General features: G+C 48.6%; 1 protein-coding gene across 8 annotated transcripts in view; it reads left to right on the forward strand.

The window, feature by feature from the left end:
- ERMARD (ER membrane associated RNA degradation) overlaps window positions 1-19,118 on the forward strand; it is a 26,382-nt gene that overhangs the window by 3,937 nt on the left and 3,327 nt on the right. For 7 of the 8 annotated variants that reach the window (XM_019659465.1, XM_019659458.1, XM_019659466.1 and 4 more), the window contains 15 exons: window positions 748-887; window positions 1,731-1,832; window positions 2,125-2,214; window positions 4,013-4,110; window positions 4,540-4,676; window positions 5,801-5,915; window positions 6,638-6,740; window positions 9,493-9,522; window positions 10,682-10,750; window positions 11,944-12,117; window positions 13,861-13,944; window positions 15,658-15,734; window positions 16,254-16,379; window positions 16,687-16,905; window positions 17,782-17,895. In XM_019659465.1, the coding sequence (XP_019515010.1) occupies window positions 748-887; window positions 1,731-1,832; window positions 2,125-2,214; window positions 4,013-4,110; window positions 4,540-4,676; window positions 5,801-5,915; window positions 6,638-6,740; window positions 9,493-9,522; window positions 10,682-10,750; window positions 11,944-12,117; window positions 13,861-13,944; window positions 15,658-15,734; window positions 16,254-16,379; window positions 16,687-16,905; window positions 17,782-17,895 (1,678 nt within the window). Of the gene's footprint in view, window positions 1-747; window positions 888-1,730; window positions 1,833-2,124; window positions 2,215-4,012; window positions 4,111-4,539; window positions 4,677-5,800; window positions 5,916-6,637; window positions 6,741-9,492; window positions 9,523-10,681; window positions 10,751-11,943; window positions 12,118-13,860; window positions 13,945-15,657; window positions 15,735-16,253; window positions 16,380-16,686; window positions 16,906-17,781; window positions 17,896-18,700; window positions 19,104-19,118 lie in introns of those variants that run through there. The other variant, XM_019659463.1, reaches the window with a different exon arrangement.

Genomic DNA, 19,118 nt, shown 5'->3' on the forward strand with positions numbered 1-19,118 from the left:
AGAGATCTGCTATGTGATGAAATGAGAAACATATATTTGTGTTTGCTAGTATGTGCATAAATATTTCCAAATACACAAGGAGTGAATGATAATACGTACTCTAGGAAGGAGAGCTTTGTGTCCAGGAGGACATGTGAGTGTTCAGCTCCAAACATGAAAATATAAATAATGTTCTAAAATAATTAAGGTCGTTGGAATTCTCAGTCTAATAATGTGAAGTAAAAAAAAAAAATCGGGTGGCTGGTTCGCTCAGGTGGTTAGAGCGCAGGCTCATAACACCAAGGTTACTGGTTCGATTCCCACACAGGCCAAGGAGCTACGCCCTCCACAACTAGATTGAAACAACTACTTGACTTGGAGCTGATGGGACCCAGAAAAACACACTGTTCCCCAATAAAATTTCTTTAAAAAATTTTTTTTTAATCAGGATAAAATACATAAAGTATGAACCTGATTTTGTATGAACTTATATATAGGTGAAGAAATTGAAGAAAATATTTTTTCTCTTCTGTGAGCCTTCCCATATTTTCCAAACTCTCTACTAATAGCATATTTTTCTTTTATAACCAGATAAGCACTATGTAATTTATTTTCAAAAACATATGAGTATCTTCTTTGTAAGTTCAATTGTAAACTACTTGACTTTATGGGAATTTTGTAATTGGAGCACTTTTTCCTGGATGATTCAGACTTTGTCACATGGTATGGAACTGTCTGTGGTGCTGACTTGTCGTCTTTTCCTTTAAGCCCAGGCTCTGGACTACCGGGGGAGCGTGAGGCTGCTGGGCCCCGTGTGTGAGGCCGTCCGTTTGCATTTGTCGTCTCTGACCAGGGGGCAGTTTGAAATGCAGTATGCACCTTGGCTCCAGTGGACAAGTTCTCCAGAGGTTTGGCCTTTGTTCAACCTTAGAAATAAGAGACTTTAACATTGCGCGTAGCGACCCTTCTACTTGCGAATTTTAAAGGGCTCTCCTTTACGCCCTCCTCCAATTGAGAAGAAGGCTTGAGGGTCGTGTGGGAAGCTTGGAACTCTTAAGCAAAGTCTCTAACACCTGACAAAGGACGTATTGGGATGCAGCATGCTGATGGTGGTTGGAGAGGTAGCATGCTTGGCACGTGGTGCTGGTCCTGGGGCAGAAGTAAAGTGGACTGATCCAGAAAAAAAAAGAAAGACCTTCTGGGCAGATAGTAGGGTATTCCTGAGACAGTGGGACCCGGAGACTGGAAGTGGGGATGCTTGGCTTGTTAAGGGTGGATTGAAAGGAGGCGGGTAGTTTGGGGCCATTAAATGACCACAATAGAGCAGTAACTCTAACAGTCTAATTCTAAAATACTTTGGATTTCCTAATTGAGAGCAGAAAGGTCAGCGCATCGCCCTTTGTAGTAGCTCCCTGAATTGGCTGGGTGAGCTGCCTTAGGTTTATTTTTAAGAACTAATCAAAATGGGAAATAAAATTTAGGTCAAAGTAAGCGACTTATCAGTTGACAGGCCACGTTTACTGCTTTCAATAAACATTTAAATAAAGAACTCCGAAAGAACTTCATAGGTATTAACATTTTTTTGATTCTTTAGATATTTTTATATTTACATAGAAAATGTTCACCTCTACCAAAAAAGTCATTAAAATATGATAAAATCTTTAGAGGTTTGAATTTCATGAATAGTATTGCTACTTTGTGAAATATTCCTTATTGAGCATAAATTCTAACTTGTATCTTATTCTAAACAGTTATTTGCTGAAGTATTTGATGCCTTGGAAAGTCTTCAGTCTCCTGCTATTTCTCTCAGCTTAATGAAGCTGACAGCGTGTCTAGAACGCGCCTTGGGTGATGTGAGTGTGAGAATTCTTTCACTGTGGGGCCATTCAAGTATCTGAGTGCACATGAAGCGATTCTGGAGTCGCCTTCAGATTGTTTGATTCTGATTATTGTTTTCCTATAAAATGCAGTTATTTGGTACAGATTTTAAATATCTTTTGAACGATTATGAGATTAAAATGCTGGTGTCTTCATTATCTGTCTCCCCTCATTTGTACAAACAGTAGATTTACGGGGGATGTTTTTTCTGAACCTCACTTGGCTCATTGTAATGCAATTGTTACATGATTTCTGTTTGAATTTTAGGTATTTTTGCTGATTGGAAAAGAATGCCCCTTTCTTCTAAGAGATCTGCTAACATCTAAGGAGCTTGCTCAAGTCTTTGGGCTGTCTGTGGTAAGTTTGTTTACCACACTGATAGAGTAGGCACAACACAAAACAGTTAATGTTAGCTGTACTTTTGTTCCTCAAAAAACAGTGCTGTAGTAGGAAAAATTAATTATGTCTGATTCAAGCATATTCTTCTTTCCCACCTCCCCTTTCAAAATTACCACTCTTCCAGCCAAAAGACACACACCTCTCCTATACTGAGTCTTAATATAGTATAATGGCCCCAGATGTGATGGCCCCAGGTATGATGGCCCCAGCTGTGATGGCCCCTGGTGTGATGGCCCTGGTGTGACTGTTTAAGACTGACCTTTATGGGCTGGCCGAGTGGCTCAGTTGGTTAAGAGCTCGCTCAAGAGTTTGAGCTCTGAGCAACAGTGGTTCGAGTCTAGGCCCGAGCTGAGCAGCCACTGAGCTGCCAACAGGTGGCAGGATGGCTCAGCTTAAAAAAAAAAAAAAAAAGAAAAAGAAAAAAGACTAACCTTTAGGAAACTGCAAGGGTCAGGGTCAAAGTGAAGAAGAAAGCCAGGAACTGTCATGTGGAAAGGATACTTGCTGGGCCAAGAAGTCATTTCAAATAATCGTATCGTATGTTACAGGCTTGGCACATTGTCTGTGGACAGAAAGTCTGTTTTCCATCTTCACAGTGCTTCCTTACCACTTGTCACCTTGAAAATTGTTTCTTTTCGTGCAGAGCATGGAATGAAGAAAAGTATAAGTGTCTTGTTGTCACACTGACTTCTTAAACTGTTATTTTGAGCTGATCTTTGTCTGCCAATGTGCTCTCAGCCTTTTGCCTACCTCCAGTCACTATCACCCCCAGGTGATTTTACTAGTTCGCGGGCATATGTGTTTCTGATTGCCCAGATGGTATGAACAGTTAATTAACATTTAATATTAAATTAAGAGTGAATAGCATTAAATACTGCAATGGTCAGTCACTAACAGTAAAGTCTTAAAATTACCGTGAGAGAGAAGACCTGCAACAGCATGAATTGCTGCCCAGTGAGCACTGGAACCAGGTGGACCGCATTTATGATGCCCGTGCTCTGGCCCCGCTCCACCGCTGGCTCCGCCCCGCCCCTGGCTCACCCCACCCCCTGGCTCACCCCACCTTCTCAGGGGAGTGCTGAGAGCCCCTGAGTGGTTCTCAGCATCTGGTTCATCTGCTTGAAGACAGTCTGCCTTCCTCTGAGCCTCTGGAGGCTCAGCTGCCCCTTCTCAAGTGGCGTGCTGTTCAGTGCTGAGTCTGAACATGTTCCATCTTTTCTGAATCTCTTCTAACGTGTGAGCCGCTCACCGGAGGTCACCCGGAGATGCGGGGACCCCTGTGATGACTGTGTCTGCACTTCACAGATGGGGCACTTGGAGTCGGGGCCGGCCGGGCCTCCGCACCTCTAGCCCGAGCCCACGCCGCTCGCTGGCCTTGCCGTGCTCTCCGTTTCTTATCTGTTTCACCCAGACGTCAGGCACCTTGCGTGTGCAGTGTGAGAGCGCCCCGCTTGCTCTTCTCTGCGTGGGGGGCAGCGCTGCCCTCGGCACAGGCCAACTGAGAGGCAGATGCACCAAATCACATGCCAATCTCCAGTAAATGTTGTTTATTGTTATTACTACTTGGTCGTTTTTATTGTTGTTATTTCTATTGTTACTATAATACGATGATGACGGTGACTCTGAACCAAACCAGCCCCTGCTGGTTCCTTTACTTCTAAGGAAGACAGAGGACATTAGCCCCGTGTTACTTGTCTTATCTGCCGCTCCGTTGTTATGTACCTGTTTGACACTCTGCTGCCTTTCACCTGAGCAGATGAACGTGCTGAGAGTCTTCGTCGGCTCTCCGTGTGGCCTTAACCTGCGCAACGTCTTGTGGCACGGCTTCGCATCCCCTCATGAAATCCCGCCCATGTAAGTTCTTTTTGGATGTGCTCAAGGATTTGTTTCCTCTTTAATTTCACAACAAGAAAGCATATATCTTGAAAAATATGAGAGAGTTTGGGGACAGGATGTTGGAGATAAAACTGAATGTTATTAGTGGCAGAGTAACTGGAGGTGACGGGCAATGACTCCCCTGACTGCACCCGGAGGCAGTTCAGAGGGTAAACCAGAAGTGGGTGGTGATGGCGCAGCTTCTGGTGGGGGAAGCCCCCGAGGTGGCTGAGGTGGCCTGTCCCCGCCGTCAGCGAGGCACCGCTTCATCCCTGCAGCTCCAGGAGGTTCCTGCAATCTAATGGTGCTTTGTGTTCTTGATTTTAAGCTTTTTATTTTGAAAGCAAAGCGTTTTATGTGGATGAGTGAGTTCATTTTCTAACAGATCTCTATGGCATTTTTCACTAGGTACTGTTCAATGATGGTGGTGTTGACGGCAGGACTGGGGCAGCTCCTGAAGAGTTACCTTCAGCAGAGCGAGCTCACCTGGGCACCTCGACCGCTCATCGCTCTCCCAGACTTAGAGGATGGGGCCGTTTTCCCTGGCAAGTGTTACACGTCACGTTTTCCCACATGAGCTCTGCAAACATACTTACAGAGTCCTTAAGGAGCATCCAGACTTGAGCTCTTTAAATGGAATAGTCACTGTCTGGTAGCGAGATGCCTTACAAGTTACATGAAGAACCTTGTAACTGCTCTGCAGGACCTTCCGTCTTGCCCTTGCCTCCAGGTATGGGGAGCCCTTGCGGGTCATCCTCTGTGAATCATATTCGTGAGAGACCTGGTTTAGCCTGCAGATGTGGTGACACCCAGTGGCCTGGGACCATCCGTAGCGGGCCTTCCCTTCTGCTTTTTTTCCTCTTGTGCCTTCGTGCTCATAATCGTCATGCCGAAAGCGCCAGCAGTGTAACCGTCTCGCGTCTTCTTTTCTCTCATGACAGAGCTATTTGCCAAATTCTGAGGGTGGGGGACACAGAACTTTGAAAGAGCAATGAAAGCATGTGTTTGCTCCACGCTAGGTCCTTTTCCACTCTGGCGGTTGGGGTGTCAGGTCTGTATTTGCCAGCGTGAGTTGTGGAGGACACGGCGCAGACCACCTTAGCCCAAGATGGCCTTTTGGCAGTCTTCTGACTGCCTATACATACATATGTTTTAGACTTTTTTAGAGCAGTTTTAAGCTTGTAACAAAATTGAGAGGCAGGTCAGAGATTTCCCGCTCACCCCCTGCCTCACACATTCTCAGCACCCCCATTTTCAACAGCCCCACCAGATAGGACATTTGTTACCAAGGCTGAACCTACTGTGACACGTCATCATCACCCAAGCCCACTGTTGTTGACCTTAGGGTTCACTCTCGGTTTCTCTATCTTCTGAAAAGATATTTTCTTGGTCAGTGTGGTCACCTGGTCAACCCTGAGCACCTCTACTCAAAGCTGTTGCAGCCTAATCACTAAAAAGATGCCGTGTCCATGCCCACGTTTTCCAGCGGCACCTACGGTCACTGCACCGCTGGCTCTGGCTCAGGGGGTCTTCCTTACTCAGAGGCATGCACTGCCCAGAGCTGCGGCTCCTACGCAAAGAAGCCGCTTTTCGGCAACACTCCCTAAGTGTCTGCACGTGTTTTCAATTGATTAGTGTGATTGTGCTTAAAATACTCGCTCTTTTGCAGAAGTTACTCAGGAGGTACTTTCAGTACTAGAGGAAGTGATGAAGAAATCCACTTTTATAGTAAGAACCATGTTGCCATATTGGGAAGTCGCATTGATCAAGTTCAAGTCACACAGGTAATGGAAGGGGGTGTTGCACGGTGGTCCTTGAAGTGTGGAGGCCAGCCCCTTCTGAAGGCCCCTGCCTTCCAGGCCTGCGTGCTGCTGGCGCCCGGTTAATCTAAGTCGGCCGACTCAGGCGGAGCTGAGCCAGGCCCTTCGTGTGACCGATAACAGGCTCCTGTAATTGTGTGTGTAAAGTCCTGTGTCATCCTTTTGGTACAGTTGCTAAAGACTATTATTTTTAACAATCAACTTAAAAATTGTTTGTGTTCTTACTCTGAGTGAAACATTGTGTCCAGTGTCAGAGAATCACGGAGCAGTAAGTGAGGATCGTCCTCTTAGTCCCCTGGGGGCTGGGCATGTGCACCTCGCCGGCCTAATTCCTTCCCAGTCACATTCTCCTGGTACATTCACTTGAGGACCTTGAGAACCCACTGAAATCCTGGTGTTTGAGTGTGTTTTAGAAGTGATGAAACAAATTAGGCAGACTTCGATGACGTTTTATTCTACTGAGGTACTAAAAATGTCTCATCAAATATTAAAACACTGGGAGATAGTTTAAAATCACTAGTCTGAGGAGCCTTTGCTTCTGTATTGTGTCCCATCTTAGCAGTGGAATGTCCCCTCCTTGAATCGCACACAGTGGTCAGGACAGGAGCACAGCACCGTGACGCAGTGCTGGCACCTGTGTTTCCTTCCCAGCGGGGACTTTTGCTTATTTACCTTCAATTTCGCAGGTTTGCCGATTGTGCCATGTTGTTACTGACGCAGCTCGAGACCGGACTTAGGCACCTGTTTGCCACCGTTAACAAGTGTCCCAACAGACTTCTGACAGCCGAGGTACAGGTGCTCCAGCGACTGATGGTTACTGTGGCCGTTGCTGAGGCGACAGCCTCCTGTGCCTAATTACAACTTCTTTATGTCTGACTTATTTTCATTTACCATTAAATTAACTTTTCAGTGAAGAGCTTTCCTTGGAAGGCTTGACTGCCTAGTATAGTGATTTTATAGCATTTGTGTTTACCTATGATTGTTTTTGGTTGTTCTATAATATTTCCGAGTTGGCTTTTAAACTTAGTGATGTCATGAAGGTAGCAAGCTCTCACTTTACCTCTGTAGCCGTAATCGCTGGCGTGCCACTGTAACCCCACAGTGGGCCGGGGTCTGCAGCATGTCCCTCTTAACACTTAGTCACACCCAGCTGTGGGGAGGCTTGGAGGTGTTCTGGGTGGCCACATGCCCATTTAGGCGCCGGAGGGCGCCGGTAAGGAAGGGGCCGCGTGTCCTGGTCTGACAGCAGCGCGTGCCGACCTGGCCTGTGCTCTCACGCCTTTCATGGCGTGCCTTCCTCTCCCCCTTCCCGTGCATCCCTCCGAGTTCTGTTAGCTCTGGCCTCTCTGCACCTGCTCCTTGGAAGGGCTCACACAGTCCCAGCCATAGCGCTGTCACCTGTGTGGGGACACTGGTTAGGAGGCACTTGCAACCGAGTGGAAAGGGAAGCCCGCCGTGGCACAGGTTGCCACGCAGCGGAAGCAGTTCGGCTGGTGCTTCCCAGCGAGTGGCGTCAGACGCACGCCTTCCCCCTCCGAGCGAGGTCTCTGGGTAGCTTCCTGGTGTTTCCCCGGCGCCTCAGTTACTGTGTGTAGAAGATGTTTTCCTCTCCCACCAGTCCCAGTCCCTCCTTGTCTTCGTCCTCGCGATCTCTCTGCCCGGACGCCTCCGCGTCCCACCGTCTGCAGGGCTGTCCCTTGCCTCTGCCCCCAATTTACTTTGTGTCCCTTCTTTCTGAGACTGAGCCCCCCCCCCGCGGCTCCTCCTGACGCTGACCTGAGCTCACCTCCCACCCTGTCCTCCTCATTCTCTCCGTTCTCTAACTGTCCTCACACTGCCACCAATTGTCGCCCCTAGTGAGCATCCCTGTGTCCTCTGTGGCCTCTGCTTGACCGCCTTGGCTGCGTCTTGCGGCCTCACACACCAGGGCGCTGCTTTCTGCGGGGCGCGAGGACACAGGGCCCGGCCCAGCCTCCCTCCCGCGCATTTCCTGCCCGCCTTCTCCGTGTGGCTCAGGCTCCTCGCCAGCTCCTGATGTGGGTGCCTTTCCCGGTTTGCCCTCTGTCCCTGCCTGACCGCTGCAGGCCATGGCCGTGACCTCCCCGGGCCCTGCTGGCTCAGACTCCCGGCCACTGTTCTCTGCGTTTCCTGTGGAACCTGGACGCAGTTCTCTTTGCTGCACGCATTTTTGGACAGATCTCTGGTGCCGGCTGCTTGAGAGTGTGACATTCACGTTTGTGTCCCCTGATGCCACACCCAGTACCTCCACGTAGGCTCTGCCCAGTCAGTGTTGTGGAGTGAAGCACCAGCCTTCCAGCAGGAAGAGCTAGAACCCGTTGTCACCACTGCCACTCGAGTGCACTTGGAAGTGACATCATGGTAGCCGGGTCAGCCGCTGTGTCGCTGTGACATATAAATAAATTGACTTAATTACTTGTAACTTGACTGCACAAATAAGTAGTATGACTTTCCACGGAGGGTATAACTTATCAAGGAATAGCTTAAGTTTTAGCCCAGGCTTTTATCTAGAATGAGCTTAGCATTAGTGTATTAGTGAGGTAACGCATACTGTGAAAATACTTTGTAAAACTATAAAGTGCTATGCAAACGCTATTGTTTACCGAATGCCTGTTAGGGCATGAGGTCTCCTCAAGGTAATGGACGATGCGGAGATGCGAAGTGCATGTGTTAGGCGTGCGAGAGGAGACGTTTCGACCTCTCCTGGTAAAACAAGGTGGAGGGCAGTGCTCATGGTTTGTGGAGATAAGTGGAGAGCCAGCTTCTTTGCGGAAGCACCGGGGTATTTAGTAGCAATGGGGTAAGTCAGAACAGAGTTCAGGGAAAATCCTAGGGTTGGCAGTACGGGTTTGGGAGCTGCAGATACAGACTTGAGAGTCATCTGCGTAGTAACAAATGTTGCAGAGTGTGATAATAGCGAATGGAAAATGTGCTGATAAGCACTCGTAGGTAAGACAGCCACCTCCCTCAACCTGCGGATTTCCCCACATCATGTGTAAGACCTGCTGGGTCCCCACGGCCTTTGGAGAGGGCCTTGCTCACGGCCTGTTTGCAGACAGACCTGTGTGTGCGGAGGTGCCAGGGTTCCCTTCTAGAACGTGCTGACGTTGGGATTAGAGCGCTGAGGCGTCCTGGCACCAGAGCCTATCTCCAGATGGTGCCGACCACACCAAGACAGGTGTGGGTGGGGACAGCGGCTGTTTGTTGGGCAGGATGTCCGCTTGTTGGCACTTGCAAGCGAATACCAGTCATCGGCAGAAACACTGTTGGTGGCGGTGGCTGAGCTGCAGGAGTGCTCGTGTGCGAGCTGTGTGAGCGAGGCACACGTGAGGGCGGGGCTGACATGCAGCTGCCTCCACGCCTTTGTCACGTGTGTGTCGTGTGTTCTTCCCAGTGACCTTGAGATGGTTTTCAAAAGAAGGCTTCATGTTTGTCGCCATGTATTAGGAATTTTTCCTGCTTTGAATAATGTCACTCTACTTAAATTTTGCTCTAATTATTTCTTTTCTTTCCTTTTCTGAAGTCAACAGCCCTCTATACCACCTTTGATGAAGTAAGTAAACTTGTAAAGTACAATTCAAAACATTGTATTCTTTTGAAGTGCAAATTAAAATGCAAAACTAAAGATCAACCATAAATCACATGCTTACAGGAAAATGTTGATAGCCTTATAAGCCTAAAAAACCTTATTGTAGAGTTAAATATGGGTTTCAGGCTAAATGAGACCCAGTATTATTAACCGAGTTTCTGAGTCACAGAGATGGCAAAGTCAGAGATGGCAGGAGGGACAACGTTCCGTACTGTGACGATTTAGAGGCTGACATGTTAGATTTAAGGTCAACACCCTTTCTTGCATAGGAAACACATGAGCTCGTGTTATAAGGACGTAGTGTACACTGATGCATTTAATCTGTGTATTTTCAGGGTCTGGAAGTGTAAAAATGACCACTGACAATCTCTCTGATCACTCGCAGACCATAGAGGCTTTTATATTTATGTGTCGTCCTTCTAATGTACCCAAAAGGCAGCCACCACAAAGGCGGCCTCCGGGGGAAACGGGGAGTGTCGGGTGGGGGTTTGGGCGTCCTGACCGTTCTGCCTTTAGACAGCTGTCAGATTCCTATGAGAATGGGGGTAGGTGGATTCAGAAAGGTGCTGCTCACCTAGAGTTTGTTCCGGCCATCCCGTAAATAACCGGCAGTTGTTACCCATGTCATATGTTTGCAACTGCGAGGATTCGCTCAGACAGTGCAGCCAGCTGTATGGGATCAGGCCTGGCGGGGTGCAGGGGATGGCCAGCTCCACAGCCCGGGGTGAGTTAGGGAGTGAGTCATTAAGTGACTGGTGGGTTCTTATACACATACATGTACACATGTAAACACACATATACAAGCACACGTAAACACGTGTGCATATAAGTACACAGACACTCAGGTGCACACACACATATATACACATAACTAACTGTACATAAACACACACCCTACACAGTTAAGAAGATACATAAAGTCATACAGGTTAAGAAGTTTTCCTGAACTGGGGACTGGGGTTGCTGGTTTTTCATTCAGGTGGCTTGGGGCTTATTTGACATGTCACACGAACGGTACTGTGTCCTTTGACTCAGAGAGGTGTGCATGTGTGCGCGCACGCATGCGTGTACATGAGCCTGTGTGTGTACCAGTTAATCAGCTTGTTTATTTTCGGTGTTTCAGATTCTGGCGAAACACTTGAGTGACGGCGAAATCAACCAACTTCCTCTTTTCCTTGGAGAGCCTACAATGGTAAAGTGAGAGGTCTTTGCCAGCCTCAGTCTTGTGTGTATGGATGTGACCAGCACTTCTCCCAAGTGAGATGAGCTGTGACCTGTGAAAGGGCAGATTGAGCTCTGACTCCGGCGTGGGCCCTGGGCATCGCTAGTTACTCAGATGCACTTTTTCTAAGGCCTGTTCTCAAGCAGCATTTGAGTGTGGGTTGCGAGTGTGTGCGTCGTGCTGGTACAAGGGACTGTATTTGCTGTGGGAACTGCAACAGTCAGATGAGACCAAGAAGATGAGTGTCGGATGAAAAGAGAATTATGAATTATTTACAGCTATGTTTTCTTTACCGTTTTTGTGTTTCGTGAAGCTATTACCACGACTACTTTGGGATATAGATAGAAGTTTTACATTTATTTTTTCTAACTGGGAGTTGGCAAAGTAAGATTCCAGTTCCTGTTGTGTGACTTAGCCCGATTCCATATGCTGGGTGGGCGTCCACTGCTGCCATCAGGAAAGTAGGCTGACAAGCTAATTTGTCTAATACTCTCCTCCATCTTGGATCGGTGACTGTCTCGTCCATCGCAGTTTGCTGGCGCTTTTCCCTCTACCCTGTGGGAGAGGCCTTGGGCTTGTGCCGTTGGGGGAAACAGCTGTCTTAATCGCGCTCCAAAAATGCAAGCAAGGACACGAGGAGACAGGAAGAGGGGCTGTGTCCACTCGCATAGGAGCACAGTGGGACTGCTTTGACCGCTGTGGGCCTTGGCTCCCAGATGTGGACACATGGCCCCATTCCTGCAGGAGCTGAGACAAAGGCGGGGTGTTTCGCTGCGCATGGACCCCTCCACACAGCTGTCGTAGAGCAGAGATGAAGACTCCTTGGTCCTCTTGTCGGTCCGGCCACAAGCAGCGGGGTGCGGTTAGAGAGAACGGGGGTTCTCAGGAGAGCCCTGCCTGGGGCAGTGGGGTGCAGTTAGAACAGGGGTTTCAGGGAGAGCCCTGCCTGAGGTAGTGGGGTGCGGTTAGAGAGAACAGGGGTTCCTGAGAGAACATCAGCTTGGTTCTTTGAGGCTGTGTGACTGTGCACTGGTCTCTGAGGTTCACCTCTCTGGTCTGTAAACGATCACTGTGCTCCTTGAACGTGTCAGGCATGGACATTGGCGCTCCCTTCCTCTGCAGAGAAGACTGACCAAATATTTTCTGTGTTTATTTTCTGAAAGGAGTTTCTTTGGGACTTCCTGAACCATCAGCAGGGTCCTCGTGTAAGAGATCGTTTAAGCCATGGGGAAATCAACTTACCTGAATTTCCAAAAGAAGTCACAGACCAGCTGCTTGCGTTTTCCACTGTACTTTTGCTGCGATTTGTTGACGAAGAGCTGGCATCAATGTTCAAGGTCAGGTGTAGAAAAGGATACAGCTAGCGAGATCACAGTCCGCTTTGAAAGGATATCATTCATTTTTAAATGTACTTACCTCTTAATTCTTTTGCTTAATTTATCTGAGTTACAGTATACCACCATCAGAACAAATAATTGTGACTCTTTACATGTATGCATGTATTCTCTATAACAAGTAAATCAACAGTACGTAATCAAATCTAAAATAATTTAGCCTGTTTCTTAAAAACACATTTGCCTTTGTTTTTGACAGCCATGGGAAATTGTAAACCAAAGAACCAAAGAGTATTAAACAGGATTAACTAAATATAATGGACATTTTTTACAGCTGTCTGTTAAATTGGTGGGTGCAATATTTGCACTTATCAATAAATTAATTGTTTATTAAAATAAATAATGAGGGTTAGAATATTATTGATGTTTTAATTTTTTTCAGGATATACTCATATATATATATAACAGTTATTGTTAAAGTTTAAAAGTTCAAACAAGGGAGAAAAATTAATGTAGAAAGTGAAAGTCCTCAGGAATTCAGTTTAAAACATATAGGAATGAGTTCTTGATGGATTAATTGGGGGACAATGGCCATTTTTTATATTACCGAACATTACTCCCTAACACGGTCCCCGTTTCTTAGGCTGCCTCACCTGAGCGTCAGGCAGCACCTCCCTCCCAAGAGGCAGCTGAGGCCCAGAGCCTCATCCCACCTTCATTCAGTCCTCGCCTATAAAAATATGCCCCAAACCTGTGTCTCCCACCACTGCCATGCCTCCACCTGGGCAAACCCCCTAACCTTTCGCCTGGGATGTCACAGGCTCTGGCAGGTCTCCCGTGGGGTTCCACTCAACACAGCAGGCAGAGGGGTCCTCTCCCACTTCCTCCCTGCCAGGAGCCTCCTGTGGTGTCACGTGTGCTGCAGAGCCGCACGGGGGCGCTCAGGCCCCAAGCTGTCCAGTCATCACTGACCTTCACGGCCTGTGGCTCGGCTGCCCCACTAGAATATAGAATGTGGACCCCGAGGCCGCATTTTTGGTCCGTTTTGTGTACACAGCCCAAGTCAGTCCCTGCTGCACAGTGGGCCTCCTTGGGTATCTGAGTGAGCGGAGGGGCTCACAGCTACCACCTCGCTGTTTCAGTTATTCTTCGTGTGCTACCGAGAATTCTGGTAGGTACTGATTACATGTAGGAAAGCTATTGAAAGCTGTCAACTTACCGATTTTTCTTTTTGCTTCTAATAATTTTTAGTCAGATGACTTGGATTTTCTAGTTACATCGTTACATCAGTATAATTAAATAATGATGTTTTTACTCTTTTTTCCATATTTACATGTTTACCAATTATGTGTTTAGAGCTATGTAATTCCGTTTTAGTTGTATTGATTTTACTGTTTAAATTTCTACTGTTTCATAATATTTTTTAGAAGAATCTCTTAAATTTTCCAATTGTTTGGAATCTTTTTTTTTCTTATTTCTAGTTTTGTTGCATTGTGAAAGAGAGTGGACGTGGCCTTTTAAATTTATCATTGTTATTGGCTTCATTTAAAATAATTCTGTTGGTTATGATTTGAATATTATCTCAAACCTACTTTAAAGAAGAGCTTTGCTTTGTTATAGCTGAATACAGTTACGTGAAGCGCATGATGAGACGTTGGAACTCTTGTGTGACTTAATATTCAACAGAAGAAAATTAGAAGCCTAACCAAAGTTGCAGTAACTTAATGTCTGTTTTTTTTAAACTAGGAAAAAGCAGCCATAAAATCACTGGTCCGTCTGGCAGAAGGTTACAGTGCTTGCTTCCATCCCGTGTCTCTGCTGAGAAGACAGGTCTGTAGCGTTTGAGCCATTCAGGCGATGCGTGTCCTCCGTGCAGAGATGCCTGAGGGCTCCAGGCCAGCCTGGTCAAGGCGGACTTCAGGGTCAGCAGATCTGGCTTTCTAACTATAGTGTGTCACTCGGGAGCGCTGCCTGGCGTGACGGCTCAGGCGTGTGGCCTGGTGTGACGGCAGCTCGGGCGCGGGGCCTTGCCCAAGTTGCTCGTCTTTCCGAGCCCCAGGTTCTGCACGCAGCAGGTGAAAAATGGTACTGTGTGTGTGTGTTGTGTCGGGTGTTTTTAGTACAAAACGGTGACTGTTGGAAAGTGCTGTACAAGCTATTATTATCATCATTAACCCAGGACTAGTCACAGTTCTTGCTTGACAGTGATGAAAAATGTCAATTTTCATATTGACAGTTTTTGTTAACTTATAAATTAAATAAGTAAACAGCAAACTTTTAAGCATTCCTGCTAGGAAGTTCCGCTTTGGAAATCTGCTGAGGTTCTTGATCCAACATATTGTAGAACATGAAGGTGGTGCAGGGGGCAGGAATGGGCTCATCCCACCGATGGCACGATCATGATAGTTGTTGACTTAGAAATTCATCGGGGAGCCTGCTGTCTGGAGAGAGCAAAGGTCGCTGAGGGGACGGTGCCATGGAAGACCAACTGTGCTGATCGCGTAAGAAAAGTGGCGTCAGTTAGAAGGGGTTGTCAGCACAGAGAAGAGAATCCTGCAGGCGTTGGGGTCCGATGCTTTCTGAGAGAAGAATTCAAGCCGAGTGTGCAAGTCAGGCGGTTCTTGGGCGACGGTGCACGGCTGTGCATCTGGTCCCATTGACCACGCCCAGCGTACCAGCTGGGCCTGTGCAGCCTGAGCTTTGCAAGGACAGAAGCCTGGGAGGGAGGACACCAGACCCTGCCTGTGGGCACCCGCTCCAAGAAACAGAGGGACGGCAGGAGGGCGCAAGGACAGTTTCAAAGGAAGAAGGCGCAGGAGGGAAGAGTTGCTTCGGAAGCAGGCTTTGCCCCGGGCCCAGCCCCCCTGCTTTCCCCACATTCGGCATTTTGGGCCATCGCCTTCTCCGGTGGCTTCTCAGCCCTGCCATCTGATATTTGCTCACTTTTTATTCAGCAGATGGTCCTGCGGCCTGCTCTTTCTCAGGCCATGCTCTGGTTATTACAGTTGGTGTTGACAACAGCCACTGAATTTGCTTACACTTTTGTGGGTTGGAAGCTTGGGACAGGCTCTGCTGGGCTGCTGTCCCCTCCGAGAAGATGAGAAGCTGGTGCTGGGCACTCAGCTGGGGCTGCCGGCCGAGGCCTCAGGCGGCGCCTCCAAGGGCACGTGGCCTGGAGAAGCAGGAAAGGCACCACCTTTTCTGACCTGGCTTCGGAAGTCACCCGGCAGCCTCACTACCTCTGTTCTCCTGGTGACAGGACGCCCGCTGAAGCCAGTCCCAATTTTGGGGAGTATGTGGCCCCAGCTCCTGATGGGAGGGTCGTGGGAAGAATTTGCAGACACGCTTTACGGCCACGTGGACAGGAACTACCCACTGACCCCTCGAAGTTTCTCCAGCCTCCCCTTACCTGATTATAACGAATAGCTGACACCACCACCTAGTTTTCAAAGAAGTGATTGCAACATCTGTAACTGTTTAAAAACGTATTTACTAGAACCTCCTTGTGAGATCTTTAAAGGCAGTGAGACCTTTTCCCCTCAGGTGATGAGCTGTGAGGAGAGCATCAGGGCCTGGCCTCTGCTGCCTTTGCCCAGAGAGGCCGAAGCGGAAGTGACCAGGTGAGCTGTGTGCCCGTGCAGACCTCGTGGTGGTCATAGCAGCGGCTGCTGGAGGCCCCAGAGGGGTCTTCCAAGGCCAGTGGAAGAGGAGAAGCCCAGTTGGCACCGCTGGGCCTTGGTGAGCAGTGGAGCAGCCGCGAGGGGAAGAGCACAGGTGACCGCCCAGCTCAGGCCCGGTCATGGGCAGGGCTGTTGGCGGAGGCTGAGAACGTTCAGAAGTACTCAGTGACAGTGGAAGCAGGGGTCCGGCGCTGGGGAGAGAAGTTCCGCATCGTACAATCGGCAGACGTGTGCGGTGGGAACGGTACTGGACGAACAGGCCGTCTTTGTCAGCAGAGTGCTTAGCTTTTAGCATACCGTGTCACCTGATTTTACCACCGCCTCTGATGGTGGCCTTTTCATTTTATTTTGGGGGAAGCAGTTGCAGGTTAAGTGCTTTGCTCAGTGAACCATTAGCATAAATAGTATTTTGTAGCCTTAATTATTGTTATGCATATTTAAATATTTTCTATTTTTCAGATTAGAAGGTAGTTCTGAAACAAATGCCTGCGACTCTTTGATTATAAAAATCGCGCATGAGCTGCACCGCCACATACCTGAGAATCACTGTGTGTGTGCTGGCGTGGACCACCTTCCCGTTGATAAGTAAGTTTCAGGACATCCTGAAAATTGTTGAAACACTCCTCAAGTGAATGGGGACGGCAGGCTCAGCGAGAGTCCCTCTTGTTCCCCAGAGGGACTCGTAGGTAAGCCCCGGGAGCCTGCCTGCACGCGCCGGTGCCCATGGCAGCTCACCACAAGTACGCCCGCGGTGAGCCTGCACGGGCGGGCCCCTGCCAGGTGTCCCCGTGGGTCCGCAGGGTAAAAGCAGGCCTCCCGCCGGACTTTACAGCCCAGTAGGTCTGCCTGGCGGTGACAGGAAGGCCCATTGGAGTCTCGCTCTGACCTGCAGGTGGCCCTGGCCGCTCCGTGAACTCTGCAGCATCCGCGTCCCAACACTGTTCTGCCCCAGAGCCGTTCTGGAAGTGCTTGCTGTGCTTCAAAACATCGGCAGGCGCTGCGCCCACGTGTCCCGCCAGGTCGCGGCCTCCTGGGCGCGGAGATGCCGGCAGTGGGTGGAGAAGACCCTGCGCTCGCGGCAGAGGCAGAACTTCGTGCACATGTCACGCAGGTGCGAGGCACTGGCTGCAGTGGGAGGCTTGCCTTCAGAGAAAGACTTAGTTTAGAGAACGTGATGTATGGTGCATGTTATTTTAAAATACTGTTTGTAATTTCGGCACGTGGGAATCCGGGTTCTCCCGACCCAAACAAGTGTCTGGATCTCAGATACAATAGGCGATGAACTGGGTATGCCAGCTGTGCGGTTTCCTCGTATAGCGTTCGTTTTAGAATGTGCTGCGTCTTTAAGAAATTACCATTTTGGACAAATGCCTAGCACTTTGATCCGAGTGGTATCTATAAAGCTTTTAATTCCTGGGTTACTGCTGAAAGGTTCACCCAGTTTATACTCGTAGCAGCAGTTTATAAGATGCCTGTTACATTCTGTCCTTCCCCAAACAGGATATTTTAAAAAGCTCTCTACCAGTTTCATGGGAAAGATATAGCTTACTTTAATTGGCATTTCTTTGAGTCCTGTAGACAACACAGCTCACGTTAGGCTGTTTGTATCGCTCTTCTTGTGAGTCCTTCACTGACTGTCAGATTGTAAGAAAGACGCTGACATGCAGACAGGAGGCGCAGTGGAAGGACTGGATGCTTCTGGTAATGTCGCCGCCATCCTGAGGGGCAGCGTCAGCCCCCGGCCCAGAATTAGACGAAGGTGCTGGTACCCTGAGAGGGACAGAGGGAGGCAGGGCCTGGCTGGTGGCCTGGCTTCTCCCAGGGCCTCCGGGTGCAGCCTGCGGCTGGGGCTGCAGAGGGTTCTCTGGAGAAGTTTGCACCTCAGGACGCCTAAAAAGTTTAGGAAGTTTAGGTGAAACGTTGTCTTCATTGTGGAACTGAAGAATATTTTCTTGAACAAACTTTCATGTATTTCATCTGTTTGTAGTATTAAGCTCCTGTCTCCTGTGCTCCTCCTGATTTTATTGCTGATTGCCCTGGAGCTGGTCAACATTCATGCGGTTCATGGAAAAAGTGCTTACGAGTATCAGCAGTATCTCAAGTAAGTGTGTCAGCCTAGGAGAAATGAACTGTTCTGGTCACTTTAAATAATTTTCACTTCTGTTGGTTATTTTCTTTGGTGATTTTTTTTTTTAATTTTTATTGGGGAATTGGGGGGATGGGAATAGTGCTGGGGAATTGGGGGAAGGGGAACAGACAAGTTGCTATCGTTTTGTTCTTCAGTCTAGTTGTGGAGGATGTTGCTTCACTGGCCTAAGTTGGCACCATCATTGCGCTCTTCCTGGGCGAGGCACATCAGTCGCCGTCTTCTGGACGGCCGCTCACGGTGGCTGCTGGCCGCTCACGCTGGCTGCTGGATACACATGGTAGCCCATGGTAACCCACTGCCACGGGGGCTGCAGCCTACGCCGTCGCCTGTGACTCAGGGCAGCCCAGCTCCAGGTTGAGCTGTTGTTCAGCATCTTAGCTGTGGAGGGCAGTGTCACTGGCCCTCATATGTGGGATCCAAACCGGGGCCCTCTGGCGTCCCAAGCCAGTTCTTAACCATCGCGCCACTTGGCCGGCCCTTTGGTGATTTTTTTAAAACCCCGCAGTCTGCTTGGCCCTTCACTGTCCCTCCTGGATTTCAACAGAAGTCTGTGAACCTTTGAAGCTGTCACCCCTGTCATCACATTTCAGAAAATCAAATGTGATTTACGTGTGGATGCTCTCAGAATTCCTCCCTCTCAGTAGCAATGGCAGCATCCAGAGAGTAATTCTTTAGAGGGGGTCTGTGGGCACCCTGAGTCGGGGTCATGGCCCAAAACCAAATGTGTTTTTGCAACTAATTTTCCCAACTTGGGAAGTCCACTTTTCAGGAGCCCAGATCGAGGGGTATGAGAGGAGGTTAACACCGCTGCGATTGGCTTTCCGTGCAGAGATTCCAGCACTGAGGTGACCCTACGAGAAGTAGCTGCAAAATCGGTGTCCAAGGGCCACTCACAACCTGCTTCCATGAACTCCCTCATGTTTTCTTGACTTTAAGCTAAACTTGGCAGCTAGCAGGTGCCTCAGTACACGTTAAAATGAACATGAAAACATAACCCTGGCATTTTATTAGAAGATGAAATCCAGGTGACAACAAGGTAGCAAATGTTAGCAGTTGGTATTTGTTTTCAGTCTAGTCAGGGCTTTGCAGCCTCCAAACTACTGGCATTCTGAGCTGGATGGTTCTCTGATGGGGCCGTCCTGCGCATGGTGGGGGCTTGTAGTGGGGCCGTCCTG

This window comes from Hipposideros armiger, unplaced genomic scaffold (assembly GCF_001890085.2).
Source record: "Hipposideros armiger isolate ML-2016 unplaced genomic scaffold, ASM189008v1 scaffold_299, whole genome shotgun sequence".
NCBI classification, from domain to species: domain Eukaryota; kingdom Metazoa; phylum Chordata; class Mammalia; order Chiroptera; family Hipposideridae; genus Hipposideros; species Hipposideros armiger.